This window comes from Vicia villosa, unplaced genomic scaffold, assembly GCF_029867415.1.
Source record: "Vicia villosa cultivar HV-30 ecotype Madison, WI unplaced genomic scaffold, Vvil1.0 ctg.000939F_1_1, whole genome shotgun sequence".
Lineage (NCBI taxonomy): Eukaryota > Viridiplantae > Streptophyta > Magnoliopsida > Fabales > Fabaceae > Vicia > Vicia villosa.
In genome coordinates this window covers 325,537-342,302 of record NW_026705421.1, presented here as the reverse complement: position 1 = coordinate 342,302, position 16,766 = coordinate 325,537, and the positions used below count along the sequence as shown (strand labels likewise).

General features: G+C 36.9%; 2 protein-coding genes across 2 annotated transcripts; both read left to right on the top strand.

Annotated features, from left to right (window-relative positions):
- The first annotated feature begins 276 nt into the window (after positions 1-276).
- LOC131632410 (uncharacterized) lies at positions 277-1,182 on the top strand. Its single transcript, XM_058903156.1, has one exon. The coding sequence runs from the start codon at positions 277-279 to the stop codon at positions 1,180-1,182; it is 906 nt and encodes a 301-aa protein (XP_058759139.1).
- LOC131632409 (uncharacterized) lies at positions 1,182-13,379 on the top strand. Its single transcript, XM_058903155.1, has 3 exons — positions 1,182-1,420; positions 1,475-2,077; positions 11,684-13,379. The coding sequence occupies exons 1-3, from the start codon at positions 1,182-1,184 to the stop codon at positions 13,377-13,379; spliced, it is 2,538 nt and encodes an 845-aa protein (XP_058759138.1).
- The last annotated feature ends 3,387 nt before the right edge of the window (positions 13,380-16,766 follow it).

Here is a 16,766-nt window from a genome sequence, read left to right as displayed (position 1 = left end):
CCGTAAAAACTAATACTTCCATACAAAAAAACCACATGCCAAACAAACCAACTCAAGCCTGCATCGTAGAGTTAAAGCCATTATCCCTTATTGTCTCTCTGTTGGTCATAACAGTGCAACCAATCTCTCAACTTCTTTGAGCAGCACCTCTCCCGAAGTACCGCAGTTGGAGAAGAAACGTTGAAGAGACGATGTAGTTGAGAAAGAAGTAGCACTTCAAAAAGACCAGCAGCATTTTTTATCGACAAGTCCTGGCAGCCAGGACTTCCGGGAATAATGAGAATTCTCAGTTGGAATTTTCGGGGTTTGAGCAGCCCGAGTGCAATTCCTAACCTGAAAAAATTGGCTCAGCAGCACCGGCCCGATGTTATCTTTCTAGCGGAGACTCTGTCGAATTCTCGGAAGTTGGAAAACATTCGGGTTATGCTGAAGTTTGACGCATGTTTGTCTGTGGATGTTGAAGGAAGAAGTGGTGGGATCGCCGTTCTATGGAAAAATACCGGTAGTTGCAGCATCATAAACTACACAAGAAATTTTGTGAATGTTATTGTCACTGATAAAGACAATAGTGCATGGAGACTTACTTGTTATTATGGTTATCCGGAAAGAAGTCGTAGGAAATTGGCATGGGACCTATTACGAGAAACTCGTGACATGTCAAACTTACCGTGGTGTGTTATTGGAGATTTCAACGATCTCCTTTCCCAGCAGGATAAAAATGGTAGACTCCCCCACCCTAATTGGCTATGCTCGGGTTTTCGTCAAGCCGTGAGTGATTGTAATCTATCCGATATTTCGCTTGAAGGCTACCAGTTCACTTGGGTGAAGAGTCGAGGCACCGACCATATGATTGAAGAAAGACTTGACAGGGCTCTTGCCAACTCCGATTGGTTGGCGACTTTTCCACATGCTAAGCTAACTAATCTTATCGCATCGCATTCCGATCATAGCCCCATCCTTTTAGATTGCGATCCGATTCAGCAAGCTAGCAGGAGCTTTCAATTTCGCTTCGAAAACAGTTGGTTACAAAAATATGGTATAACAGAGGTGGTCAGTAATGGTTGGCATTGCGAGGAACATTATGATGTAGTAAAGCGCATTTCTACGTGTGCTGAAAGTCTAGAGAACTCCGGCATTTGCGAAGAAATAGGAGAGGTGATATGGATCGGTATAGGGCAGTGATGGAATCTAATAGAGGTGGTGCTGATTTGCATTCGGCAAAGCGCTTTCGCGAGGCTCAACAGGAGTATAACAAAGCTTTGATCAGTGAAGATTTGTACCGGAGACAAATAGCTAAGATGCACTGGCTAAAAGACGGGGACTTGAATACGAAATTCTTCCATCTTTCGGCGACTGTTAGAAAGAGTTTTAAAAAAATAGTGAGTTTGAATCATGAAGATGGTAGTATGGTAACTGACCCGTAAGGTTTAGGGGACATTGCTAAGAATTACTTTGAAAACCTTTTTTCTGGCAGTAGCAACAGTGAGTTTGGCCAAGTGTTATGTGGTATTCAGCAGTGTGTTTCTTTGGAAAATAACATTAATCTGACTTCACCCCTTACTAAGAATGAGTTATATGCGGCTTTGGTTGAGATGCACCCGGACAAATCTCCTGGGCCTGATGGTTTCAATCCCGGTTTCTATCAACATTTTTGGGAGGTTTGTGGAAATGATATTTTTGAGGCAACTTCGTCGTGGCTTCAGCGTGGCTATTTTCCTGAAGCCATAAATGATACCAATATCTGTTTGATCCCTAAGTGTACTCACCCGAACAGAATGCAGGACTTTCGACCAATATCGCTGTGTAATGTCATTTATAAGATTATTGCTAAAGCATTAGCGAATAGGTTAAAGCCGTTACTAGATAATTGTATCTCGGAGGAGCAATCTGCATTTGTGGAAGGTCGGTCTATTTTACATAATGCCATGATAGCATCTGAAATCATTCATTCCCTTAAGAGAAAGACTCAAGGCAGGAGAGCTCAGTTAGCGCTTAAGATTGATATCAGTAAGGCTTTTGATAGAGTAGATTGGGGCTTCTTAAGAAGTATGATGTTGAAGATGGGTTTCTCGGAGAAGTGGATGAAGGATAGAAAAACACTTAGAAAGGGGGGATTGAATAAGTGTGACTTTAAATCTTGGACGATAAAAATAAATTGCACAATTATTTTTATCCTGGTTCGCTGTTAACGAAGCTACTCCAGTCCACCCCCACAGAGATGATTTACCTCAACCTGAGGATTTAATCCACTAATCGCACGGATTACAATGGTTTTCCACTTAGTCCGCAACTAAGTCTTCCAGAGTCTTCTGATCACACACTGATCACTCCAGGAACAACTGCTTAGATACCCTCTAAGACTTTTCTAGAGTCTACTGATCAACACGATCACTCTAGGCTTAGTTCACTCCTAAGACTTCCCTAGAGTATTCTGATCAACACGATCACTCTAGTTACAAACTGCTCAGCCAACTGCTAAGACTTCCTAGAGTATACTGATCACACGATCACTCTAGTTCCTTACAACTTAATGTAATCTATTCAAGAGTTTACAAATGCTTCTTAAAAGCGATAATCACAACTGTGATATTTCTCTTAACGTTTAAGCTTAATCTCACTAAAATATTACAACAGCAATGTAGTGAGTTGATGAAGATGAAGATTCTGAGTTTAGATTTGAACAGCGTTTCAGCAAGTTTCTTTTCGTTCAGAGTTGTTAAGAATTGGTAACCTTGCTTCTCATCAGAACTTCATATTTATAGGCGTTGAGAAGATGACCGTTGAATGCATTTAATGCTTTGCGTGTTCCGTACAGCATTGCATTTAATGTTATACGCTTTTGTCAACTACCTCGAGCCTTGTTCACGCTGTGTCTACTGACGTAGCCTTTAGTAGCTTTTAACGTTCCTTTTGTCAGTTAGCGTAGTCTGCCACCTGTACTTCCTTCTGATCTGATGTTTGTGAATACGACGTTTGAATATCATCAGAGTCAAAACAGCTTGGTGCATAGCATCTTCTGATCTTCTGACCTTGAAGTGCTTCTGAGCGTGATACCATCTTCTGATCTTCAGTGCTTCTGATCTCATGTTCTTCTGATGCTTCCATAGACCCATGTTCTGATTCTGCTTCGACCATCTTCTGATGTCTTGCCAGACCATGTTCTGATGTTGCATGCTGAACCATTTGAGATACAACTTCTGAGCGCTGAATTATGCGTACTCTTTATATATATTTCCTGAAAGGGAAATTGCATTGGATTAGAGTACCATATTATCTTAAGCAAAATTCATATTATTGTTATCATCAAAACTAAGATAATTGATAAGAACAAATCTTGTTCTAACAATCTCCCCCTTTTTGATGATGACAAAAACATATATAAATGATATGAATTTGCGATCAGAAAGAGTAGACGGCAAAAGACAAATTACACAGCTATAGCATAAGCATATGAATATGTCTCCCCCTGAGATTAACAATCTCCCCCTGAGATAAATAATCTCCCCCTGAAATAAATACTCGAAGAACTTTGATAAAAGACTTCCCTGATTATTTCGGTAGAGACGATCATATAAGCTTCTGCCTTCAGAGAATTCATAGCTTCTGACTTCTGCTTCCATTGGACAGCTTCAGAACTTGAATTTCTTTAGATCTTTAGAACACTCACAGCTTCTGATTCCTGCTTCCATCGTGGACAGCTTCAGAACTTGAATTTCTTTGATCTTCAGAACATTCACAGCTTCTGACTTCTGCTTCCATTCAGGACAGCTTCAGAACTTTGAGTTTTCTGGATCTTTTTAGAACATTCACATCTTCTGATTTCTGCTTCCCTCGGATAGCTTCAGAACTTTGAATGTCTACCAACATCACTTCATGCTAGATTTGTATCAGAACATTGTTGAATGTACCAGAGCATCATCAGAGCATCTCTACATCCTGAAATGTTACAGAACAAAAACTAAACGACAAAAGTCAGCATGAACGAGTTAGAACATAAAATGTATGTTTGAACACATTATATGTATCAGAGCCATATAGGCTGAAATAATGTATCAGAGCAAATAATGTATCAGAGCCATAACATTATATGTATCAGAGCAAATAGAATTTTGTCAGAACAGGATAGACAATGATATTCAAATTCTATTATCAGTGCTTCTGATTCATTCTTCTTTCTTGCTTCTGATCTCTGAAGCTTGACAGCACTCAGCTTGCTTCAGTTTCCAAGAGCTTATTCCTTTTACAGAATAACGCTTCTTATGGTTTTGCTTCTTGTGTTTGCTTCTGAAGATTCACTTCACTTCTGTACCTGCAAAACACTCAAACCATATATAGAACTTGCAGTTCTTGTTAGTGAATGCAACTGATTAAATCAAATCATTTATCACAGTATTTCTCCCCCTTTTTTGTCATATCATCAAAAAAAATAGAAAAGATTCAGATGAATAAAACAGAAAACATGGAGGAAGAAGATGATTTCATTAAGGTTCAACCATTGGGTACAGAAGTACAAAATGATAAGATCAGATGCACAGAAACAAAACAGATGCAAAGAAAAGAAAGAAACAACACAGACTCAATCTAAGATGGCCCTAGTCTTGACAAGATCTTGGCCAGCATCTCTTTAACATCGTTGTTGTGTCCTTCTTGCCTTTCAATGAAAGCATCATACTTGTCATTGAGTGAGCTTTGCTCATCCTGTCTCCTCTGAATCGCTTCTAGAGTCCTTGCAAGACGAGAAGGTTCATCAGAAGAAGCTTCACCGCTTTCAACTACAGGAATGACATGTTGATCTGCAGCTTCCATAGAAGTATCATTTGCTGGGATTTCCTCAACAGGGTCTGATTCAGCAACATGATCTTCAGCATCTGCTTCTTGCATAGAAGCATCTCCATACTCTGCAGCAGGAATTTCAGAGTCTCCATTCTCTAGTGCCTGAAGGATGGCAGCTAAATTCCTGGGAGCAGAGGGACCTTCAACTTCTGGTGGGTCAACAACTTCTGGAATGACCAAGCTAGGGTCTTTCATAGACGGGTTTTCCCTCAGATAGTCAAAGAGAGTCTTGAAATCTCCTAGCAGAACAGGATACTCAGGAATCCAGATAACCATGTCCCTGCATGGGTTTGCTTCCATTGCAGCAGCCAGTCTCAACTGTTCCATCTCATCCACAAAGGGCTTCTCTTCCAACAGATATCTGCCTCTGAGACGAGCAAACCAGAAGTCTTCATAGTTTCTCAGAATTCCACGAGGACGTGGGGCAGCAGCTGCACAGACTTCCTGAAGTTCTAGAAGCAGAGCATCTGATTCTTTGCGAAAGATCCTCCAGAGGTTCCGCATAGCAACATCACTCAATCCAGAATTTTCAGCAATTCTGAGAGTATCAAATATGCTTCTGAGATTCCTCTTTGCTTTTTCAAAAAATTCACCAATAGGGTACCTTGAAAAGATAGGGTTGGGAAAGAAGTACGGTTGAGGATCTCTATTCAACTTATAAGAGGATTCTGCTTCAGTATCAGAATCTAACACTACCACTTCAGTGTCAGGTCGAGACCTGGGAGTGTAGTTGCAATCACGGAGCAACTGCTCATGTAATGCAGAAGTTGGAAGAATAGAGCCACTAAGGTTATTTTGGGAGGTGGAAGGGACAGGATTATAGTTGGCATGTGGAGGTGGTTGGGAGATGGAGATATTTGTTTGTGGTGGAAAGAGAGTTTGAATGGGTGGTATGTTCAGAACAAGATTGGTGGAGGGTGAAGGAGACGGAATGGATTGAGGAGATGGTGGAGTATTTGTGAAGGGAAATGGTGAGGGAGGAAGAGAATTGGATTTGTTTGCATGTGAAGAAGGAATGGTTATAGGAGAAGATGGTGGTGTAAGAATATGAACAACAACGGGTGATTCTGATGAGGCTTTTTCTGGTTCAGGGGTAGGTACAACCTCTATTGGTGTAACTTCTGAACGAACAACAGGAACAGAAATAGGTTCAGAAATGCATATACCTTTGGAACTATTCAGAAGCGCTTTGGTCACATCCTCCGTTTTCTTCAGCTTTTTACTCTTCGGCTCTTCAATAATCTTTGCTTTGCCTCTAGAGATTTCTTTCCTTCTGACATAAGCCTGAACTTCTTGTTGATTTTCAGCTTCTTGAGGGATATTGTCTTCATCAGAGCTTTGAATAATCATCTTCCTCTTCTTGGTTATCTTCTTTTCAACAGCCTCAACCATCTCATCATTTTTGTTTGACTTCTTCTTCTTTTTCTCTTTCTCAAAGTCATCAGATACGGCCTTAACAACATTAGCAATCACCTTTTTAGAAACCTCTTGTTTAGAGACAGCAGAAGGATAATCACGCTTTCTTTTAGTCCTTTCTTCCCTCTTGCGATTTACTTTGAAAGGAGCACCTTTGTCTTGATCTTTAAAACTCTTATTCTCTTCAAGAGATTTCAGATAATCAGTTCTGACTTCAGGTACCTCACTATTGAAGAAGGTTTCAAAGTCAGCCAGAACTGGTTCTCTTATGGTTCTTGTTCCAGCTAGAGGTTCAGGAACTTTGAGAAAAGTGTCAATTATTTTCATCTTCTTTAAAGAGAAGGCATTCAGACAGGCTCCAGTGGTGACAGCAAGATCTTTGATGATACCTTCAGACTCCAGACTTTCAACAATCTTGGAATGTACCAGAAGGTTTGTAATAATCCTACCAAAAGGAATGGTTGTTCCAGCATTTTCCTTTCTGAAAGCATTCCTGGAATCCTTTACTGCTTTCCACATATGGTTGAAGATAATGTAAATCGCATCAACCTTCTTCTGAGTGGCAATGCAATAAAGAATATACCTTTGATCATTACTGATGAAATCCGAGGCATGAGTTGATTTCCTATGGTAGAAGCACCCGAGAAGGATCTTTGTCCAGATTCTGTAGATATCTCTCAAATTCTTAACATATTTAGTTTTCTTGACATTTGAATAGAGAGTGGATAGAATATCCTCCCAATCTTCTCTTTGATCAGACTCAAAAACCCCTTCAGGATTTTTCAGATCAAACATCACTCTTAGGATGTTTTCAGTAACAACAACAAACTTTCCATGGACAAAAGAGAGTATAGCTTTTGGTGCAACCACAGCATGTACCCAGAACTCCTTGACAAGATCCGGATAAACAGGGCCAACGAACTCAGCAAACAACGAGGTCCATCCTTGAAAGATGATGTCTTCTTTAAGGTGAAATTGATTTTCTTCAAGGTTGTCAAAGTCGACCATGAGTTCACACAAAACTTCCAATTCATCTTTGGGGATGGAGCATGCAACAACAGGGGTGAGTTCCTGGTGTGTTTCTTCGTGCATATGAAGAAGAGTAGATGAACCAGCAAAATGAGATGAAGAAGCAGCCATTGAACAGAATGAACGAAAGCGAGCAAGAGAAGCGAACTGGGTTTTCGATTAGGGTTTTTAGAAAACGGCTCAGAATTTTTCAAACGAGAGAATGCAAGGAGAGAGAGAGAGACAAAGGAGCGAAAAAGATGTATGATATGATTTGAAAAGCATATATAGAGACGGATTAAAAAAAATATAAATTGAACAGTTCCAGAATCAAAGGAAATCAATTTTATTAAATGATGAGTGACGTGAGGAGAGAGAACGTGGTAAATGAAATGATTTAAAACAGTTACCTAGGTCGGTGTCTTTTCAACTGTACGCTTTGTACTAACCGTACAGATACGTGTTCATCATCAGATAATAGATGACAACTGTATTAAGAATAGACTTTACGCCTCAGATTCTGATCACTGCTTCTGAGTTGATCAAGTTTCTCTTCTGGAAATACTCCTTCTGAAGTGTGCTGATATAAGTCTGAATGATCTTCTGATCCATTACTTCTGATATACACAGCTTCTGGAGGTTCACTTCTTTGTTCTGCAGCTTCTGATAAGACAAAACTGTATCTGCAGAAATTCTTAAGCTCTTTGTTTTATCAGAAACAAGTTTATCATCAAAACAGATGTTTATTGATTTGTCCACAATCAATGTTTCAATGATGTCTATTCTGTAGCATTTTACATCATTGCTATAGACACAAACAAAATAGATGGTTCCAAGACTAACAACTTTCTTTTCTGATCTCCTACAAGCATAGTTTCTTCAACAGATTTAAGAACCAGAACTTGGAAGACAATCTTTCTTCCCTTCAAGTGTTGAGACCAACTTGAGTCCAGGAGACATGTCATGTTGACTTTTATCTTCTTTGTCACCAAGAGAATCTGCAAAAGAAATAGTCTTTTTCTTTGGTACCCACATTTTCTTGGGTCCTTTCTTGTTAGTTCTCCTCAAGTTCTGATTGAACTTGGGTTTAACATTGTAAGCAATAGGAGGAACAGCATGATAATTCTTAATGTGAGTTTTATGATATTTCCTAGGTTGTGTCACATGCTTTTTGGTGTGTGTTATGTGAAAACTTTGAGCATGTGAAGTGTGCCTAATATCATGGGAGTGGCCATACTTGAACTGATCATACAATGGCTTGTATGTGATTTTCATTTCATCAACAGGTTCAAGTTTGTATGGGGTTTCACCCTCAAAACCAATGCCTACTCTTTTGTTTCCAGACACAGCATATATCATAGAAGCTAGCTGACTTCTGCCAATACTTCTAGATAAGAACTTCCTGAAACTTAAATCATATTCTTTCAGAATATGGTTTAGACTAGGAGTGGATTTCTCTGAATCAGAAGGAGATCCAACATTATTGGATAATTTTAAAAGTTTTTCTCTTAATTCAGAATTTTCCAACTCAAGCTTCTTTGTTTCAAATTCAAATTGCTTTTTCAGCTTTTTGTATTTGAGACTAATCTGAGACTTGAGTTCCAGAAGTTCAGTTAGACCGGAAACTAACTCATCTCTAGTAAGTTCAGAAAATACCTCTTCAGAATTTGATTATGATGTAGATTCTGATCCGTCATCTTCTGTCGCCATCAGCGCACAGTTAACCTGCTCATCTTCTGAATCATCTTCTGACTCATCCCAGGTTGCCATAAGACCTTTCTTCTTATGAAACTTCTTCTTGGGATTCTCCTTCTGAAGATTTGGACATTCATTCCTGAAGTGTCCTGGTTCATTGCATTCATAGCACATGACCTTCTTCTTGTCAGATCTTCTGTCATCAGAAGATTCTCCATGTTCAAATCTCTTTGAACTTCTGAAGCCTCTGAACTTCCTTTGCTTGGTCTTCCAGAGTTGATTTAGCCTTCTGGAGATCAGGGACAGTTCATCTTCTTCTTCAGATTCTGATTCTTCAGGATCTTCTTCTCTGGCCTGAAAAGCGTTAGTGCATTTCTTGATATTTGATTTTAATGCAATAGACTTACCTTTCTTTTGAGGCTCATTTGCATCCAGCTCTATTTCATGACTTCTCAAGGCGCTGATAAGCTCTTCCAGAGAAACTTCATTCAGATTCTTTGCAATCTTGAATGCAGTCACCATAGGACCCCATCTTCTGGGTAAGCTTCTGATGATCTTCTTTACGTGATCAGCCTTGGTGTATCCCTTGTCAAGAACTCTCAATCCAGCAGTAAGAGTTTGAAATCTTGAAAACATCTTTTCAATGTCTTCATCATCCTCCATCTTGAAGGCTTCATACTTCTGGATTAAGGCTAGAGCTTTAGTCTCCTTGACTTGAGCATTTCCTTCATGAGTCATTTTCAAGGACTCATATATGTCATAGGCCGTTTCCCTGTTAGATATCTTCTCATACTCAGCATGAGAGATAGCATTCAGCAAAACAGTTCTACATTTATGATGATTCCTGAAAAGCTTCTTTTGATCATCATTCATTTCTTGCCTTGACAGCTTCACGCCACTGGCATTTACTGGATGTTTGTAACCATCCATTAGAAGATCCCATAGATCACCATCTAGACCCAGAAAGTAACTTTCCAGTTTATCTTTCCAGTATTCAAAGTTTTCACCATCAAATACCGGCGGTCTAGTATAACCATTGTTACCGTTGTATTGCTCAGCAGAGCCAGATGTAGATGCAGGTGTAGATGTAGACTTTTCACTTTCATCAACCATCTTTTAAATGAAGCGTTTTTCTCTTCCTGAATCTTTTCTAAACACGGTTAAGTGCTTGCACCTTAGAACCGGCGCTCTGATGCCAATTGAAGGATAGAAAAACACTTAGAAAGGGGGGGATTGAATAAGTGTGACTTTAAATCTTGGACGATAAAAATAAATTGCACAATTATTTTTATCCTGGTTCGCTGTTAACGAAGCTACTCCAGTCCACCCCCACAGAGATGATTTACCTCAACCTGAGGATTTAATCCACTAATCGCACGGATTACAATGGTTTTCCACTTAGTCCGCAACTAAGTCTTCCAGAGTCTTCTGATCACACACTGATCACTCCAGGAACAACTGCTTAGATACCCTCTAAGACTTTTCTAGAGTCTACTGATCAACACGATCACTCTAGGCTTAGTTCACTCCTAAGACTTCCCTAGAGTATTCTGATCAACACGATCACTCTAGTTACAAACTGCTCAGCCAACTGCTAAGACTTCCTAGAGTATACTGATCACACGATCACTCTAGTTCCTTACAACTTAATGTAATCTATTCAAGAGTTTACAAATGCTTCTTAAAAGCGATAATCACAACTGTGATATTTCTCTTAACGTTTAAGCTTAATCTCACTAAAATATTACAACAGCAATGTAGTGAGTTGATGAAGATGAAGATTCTGAGTTTAGATTTGAACAGCGTTTCAGCAAGTTTCTTTTCGTTCAGAGTTGTTAAGAATTGGTAACCTTGCTTCTCATCAGAACTTCATATTTATAGGCGTTGAGAAGATGACCGTTGAATGCATTTAATGCTTTGCGTGTTCCGTACAGCATTGCATTTAATGTTATACGCTTTTGTCAACTACCTCGAGCCTTGTTCACGCTGTGTCTACTGACGTAGCCTTTAGTAGCTTTTAACGTTCCTTTTGTCAGTTAGCGTAGTCTGCCACCTGTACTTCCTTCTGATCTGATGTTTGTGAATACGACGTTTGAATATCATCAAAGTCAAAACAGCTTGGTGCATAGCATCTTCTGATCTTCTGACCTTGAAGTGCTTCTGAGCGTGATACCATCTTCTGATCTTCAGTGCTTCTGATCTCATGTTCTTCTGATGCTTCCATAGACCCATGTTCTGATTCTGCTTCGACCATCTTCTGATGTCTTGCCAGACCATGTTCTGATGTTGCATGCTGAACCATTTGAGATACAACTTCTGAGCGCTGAATTATGCGTACTCTTTATATATATTTCCTGAAAGGGAAATTGCATTGGATTAGAGTACCATATTATCTTAAGCAAAATTCATATTATTGTTATCATCAAAACTAAGATAATTGATAAGAACAAATCTTGTTCTAACAGTGGACACACTGGATGATGATGTGTGTTACGTTAGTTCACTATTCAGTTCTAGTTAACTCGGACTTTGTTGGACCTATAATACCAGGGAGAGGACTCAGGCAAGGAGACCCACTATCGCCTTATCTTTTTATTCTCATATCCGAAGGTATCTCAACCCTCATCAAGGGATCTGTAGTGAAAGGAGATATCCATGGTATCCAAATTTGCAGAGGGGCACCCAGTGTGTCCCACCTGCTTTTTGCTGACGACTGTTTTCTTTTTTGCAGGGCCGAAGTGGAGGAAGTTTCTCATCTTATGAGAATTCTGGATATCTATGCAAAAGCCTCCGGACAGGAAATCAATCTATCCAAATCCGAGGTCTTTTTCAGTCGGAATCTGAGTTTACCGGCCCAAGAGGATCTTGCAAATATCATGGGTGTCCGTCATGTCTTAGGGACAGGCAAGTACTTAGAGTTGCCCTCGATGATAGGGAGGAGTAAGAAGTCTACTTTTGCTTTCATCAAAGACCGTATTTGGCAACGTATTAACTCTTGGAAAGGTCTGTCCTTGTCAAAAGCTGGTAAAGAAGTCATGATTAAATCAGTTCTCCAAGCTATCCCGACTTATGTGATGAGTATTTTTATTTTGCCTGAAGTAGTGATTAATGATATTGAGAGAATGTTGAACGCCTTTTGGTGGGGTGGAGGTTCAAATAGTAAGGGTATTCGTTGGATGGCGTGGGATCGTTTAGCTTGTTCTAAGAAGGATGGAGGTCTTGGATTCAGAGATTTTAGAGCTTTTAATATGGCTATGGGGGCTAAGCAAGGATGGTTTATTATGAGTCACCCGCAAGCTTTAGTGTCCAGATTCTTCAAAGCAAGGTACTTCCCAAATACATCTTTCTTTGAAGCTAACCTTGGTTCTAATCCTAGTTTTGTTTGGATAAGTATTTGGAAAGCTAGAGATGTTCTTATGCTCGGTTGTAGGTGGAGTATAGGTGATGGAAGCCAGATTAAGGTTATGCAGGAACCTTGGATTCGAGGAAAAGATTATAGGTGTGTTCCGGGATCTAAACAACAAGGTATCTATAATTTGGTTGTTCAAGATTTGTTGTTGCCAAATGTCAAACAGTGGAATATGAGGTTGATTAGAGAGTTGTTTGATTTTTCAGGAGCGGAAGCTATTACTTATGTCCCGTTAGTGGAGGACATTGTTGTTGACCGTTTGGTGTGGAGGGAAGAGAAAGATGGGCAATATAGTGTTCGTTCTGGTTATCATCTTTGGAAAAGTAGAAAGAAGCCTCCTAGTCAGGAGAATATTGAGCTTAATTGGAATGGTTTGTGGTCTATCATTGCTCCCCCACGTGCGAAACACCTTCTATGGCGGATTTGTTCGGGTTGTTTGCCTTCCCGGGTCCGTCTACGACAACACCATGTTCCTTGTCCTATTATGTCTCAATTTTGCTGGGAGGAGGAGGAGGATGATTGGCACGTGTTTTTTGGATGTCTTGAGACTATCAAGTGTTGGAGAACAGCAGGTTTGTATGACATTATAGCACCCTTCCTTCATCATTGTAATGACATTCGATCTCTTATTTTGAACTTGTGTAATAGGGAGGAAAGGAAGGTAGTGAGGCGCTTTGCTATGATGATTGAGTTATTGTGGCATAACAGGAATGACTTTATTTGGAATAATGAGAAGGAGGAGGTGTCAAGGCTTGGTTGGTTAGCTTTTCACAAGTGGCAAGAGTGGTGGTTGGCTCAAAATCCCCAGGATGGAGAGCCGCCTCTTTATTCTACTCTTTCTTGGATTTCCCCCCTTCCGGGTGGTTTAAATGTAACGTTGATGCGGGTTTTAACCGTAATCAAGGAACTACTAATAGAGGTTGGTGTATCCGAGATAACTTGGGGAATTTTGTTAAAGCAGGTGTTGCTTAGGATGTTGGTTCATTTTCTATCCTTGAAGCGGAAGCGTTGGCATTAAAGGAAGCTATCCGAAGTGCTTTAACCCTTCATCTTGACAATGTTATCTTCGAGGGTGATTCTCTTCAAGTTGTCCAAGCTATTCAATCTAATATCATTGGTGGTTCTGAATTTAATTTTATTATTCGTTCTATTAAATCTTTACTTTGTAATTTCACGAACCTTGAGGTTAAGTTCGTTAAGCGTCAAGCGAATATGGTTGCCCATTGTCTTACAAAGGCGGCCAATTCTTGGCCTCGACGCAGTCATGTTAACAGTATTCCTCGTTGTATCAATTCTATCCTTATGAATGAAAGAAGTTAAGTTTGTTTTGGTCAAGAAAAAAATTCATGTTTCTTACTATTCACTTTTTTTCAGACCTATTTTCTTCTCTTCACGGCAAAACAACAACCCCTTTATCTTCTCTCTCCAATTTGTTCTTGAAACCCTATTTTTCTGCCAAAAGCCTGCTCTGATTCTGCAATATGAACGATTTCACACGCTACCCTTTGTCCAATACCACTTTTCTTCTGAACATCTCTTCTCTCCCATCTTAACCTACCGCTCACTTCACATTCATCATTCTGTTGATTCTATAACTCAACCTTCATCTTCTTCCTAATATCTTACCTGATATATCTTCTTCATGGAACTCTCTTAATTATTTTTTGTTTTGTAATTTCTCCTTTTCACCTTCTGTTGAACATATTTTTTGTCTTATTTTGTTTTGGTGGTGAACAGTTCTGGAGATTCGAAGAAGAAAACGGGTCTTCTCTTTTTCACCTTCTTTTGAACATATTTTTCCTCTTATTTTGTTTTAGGTGGTGAACAGATCTGGAGATTCGAAGAAAAATGGTTCTTGAAAATCTGAATATTTTGTCTTGGTTTTGCAAATCTAAAGTTGTATCTTTTCAGCAATGGTTTGTTGATTAAGTATTTTGTCTTTTGATTTTCGTACATGTTTTGTTTTGGTTATGGAGGATAGTGTTCATCTTCTTCGTCCAACTCTAAAAAGTATGTTTATATCTTTGGTAAAAATCACATCTTTTTGTTACATATTAGTCAAATATTGTCTTTAAAAGTTGTTCCATGATTAATTTATAATAAAAAAATATTATTTACAAGAAGATGTAGATAATAATACCAAAAATTACTCTTGTATTGCTTAGAATCCTCCTTTTAATATGTAAATCTTTAGTTTAACTATTCATGTGAGGCAACAGGTAGAATATGTAAAAATCTTTTATATAGTATAAGAAAGTTCTCCGTGAAATTCATATCAAAAAAGGTTCTTTGTACAATTTAATTTTAAAATTTTTTACCTAAATTTTCTTTTTCTTCACTTAATTATTTGGATTTTGGGTAAGTATTATCTTTAATGTCCTTTATTTTTTATGATTAATGTACAAATTATTTCTGTAACCTCTTATCTTTAATATGGATAATTATATGTTAAAATATTAATATTACTAATTAATGATAATAATAGTATATTAATGATAATAATAATAATACAAGTTTCTATACAATTTACAATAAATGTAGTATCAATTATACTATCAATTATGTTTTGCATATAAATTTTTTTATAGATAAATTTGTATTACACTTATTTTTAATTTAAATATATGATTTCTATAAATAAATTTTTATCACACATAAATGCAGTAAAATTTTACTACATTTACTATAAACGAATTTGTGTTTAAGATAGGCTTTTATTTTTCTTAAACTAATTTTGATTTACTTAATGAAATAAAGTAATCAGAATTGTTTATAATTTAAGATACAACACAAAATATTGTTGCTTTAAAAATTTTCATAAACTCTCAATTAAAATTTAAAAAAAATTGATGTGTTTATCTATTACATGTGAATTAAATATATTAAATATATACATTGATGTTAATTAAATATATTAAATATATACATGTAAATTTTAAATAATTTTAATATTTTATGAGGTGAATTATTTACCAATGGGAATATCCATCCAAGTTAAAAACACGTTATATATGTATAAACAAATTCTTAGCATATAAACTTTATTTATAATAAATGCATATATTTTATAACCATACATGTGATAAATATTTATTTATGATAATAATTAGAATGCAAAAAATTTAATAATAAAAATAAACTGCGGCATTTTGAATACAATAACAAATTAAGTTACTTTGTGTCTACAAATTAAGTACAATACATTCGTATAATTCCATCATAATTTAAATATGCAGTTTTGTTGGCATTACAAAAATGTTGTTTTATTTCTTAATGCTATAATAATAATTTTTATAATACAACTTTAAAAATAGGAAACGAGCAAAATAAAATTATCGATTTTATTATTAAAAAGTTAAAATTTATTGACCATTTTAAAAAATATGTAAAAAAACTTATGATAGTTTATGATAAGAGAGTGAATATACTTTTTTAATATTGTATTCTCTATTATAAAATAATTAATTTATTATTAAAAGACTAAATTAATAATTATTTAATATAATATTAAATAATTTTTAATTTTAATTACTCTCTTCAATTATATGATGTTTCATTATGTATTAGGTAGTAGTAATGAAGTATTATGTACGTTAATTTTCATGAGATAGAAGAACTTAATAATTTTGTAGACAGTTTTGGTTAATAGTTGATTGATTTTAAAAGATCCACATTATCAATCCAATTTTTTTAAAAAAAGTTTAAACATCTTTTACTTTATTTATACATTGTTTAGTCTCCCTAAAAAGTTAGACTTAGGGTGTGTTTGTTTCATGGATACAAAATATATTCCTGGAAACTTAAGGTTGGAAATAAAAATACCTATGTTTGTTAGAAGGGAATAAAAAATTGTTCCTAGGAAAAAATTATACCCAGAAAAGAATTTCTACCATGTTTAATGGCTTTCTAATCCCCTCTCATAAGTGTGGGAATCTTTTATTCCCGGCGGTTACCACCAAAATAGTAGTTACCTCCACTACTACATACTATTTTATTTATAATTATTATTTTCTATCTATAATTATAATATATTATTAATTAAAAATAATTTAAAAATAAAAGATTCCTAGACTTTTTAAATACTTTCCAAACACTTTTTATAAAAACTTATTCCTTGGAATGTTATGGCCGGGAAAATTATTCCTGGGATTAATTTTTTATACCGTGAAACAAACGCCCCCTTAGAAAAACAACTTCCAAATAATATTTTGGAAATTACTTACATGACATATCAACCATAACCTGCGTAAATGGGCAATCGTGTGTCGGTTGGGAAAGTTTACTCATAAACTTACCTCTTAATGGCAGAAAATGTAATTTCATATAGCCTATCATCATCGCCAATGATCTACCACCATTTAACAAGAGTTGTTTCTTTCTCCCAAGGGAATATTGTTAGAACAAG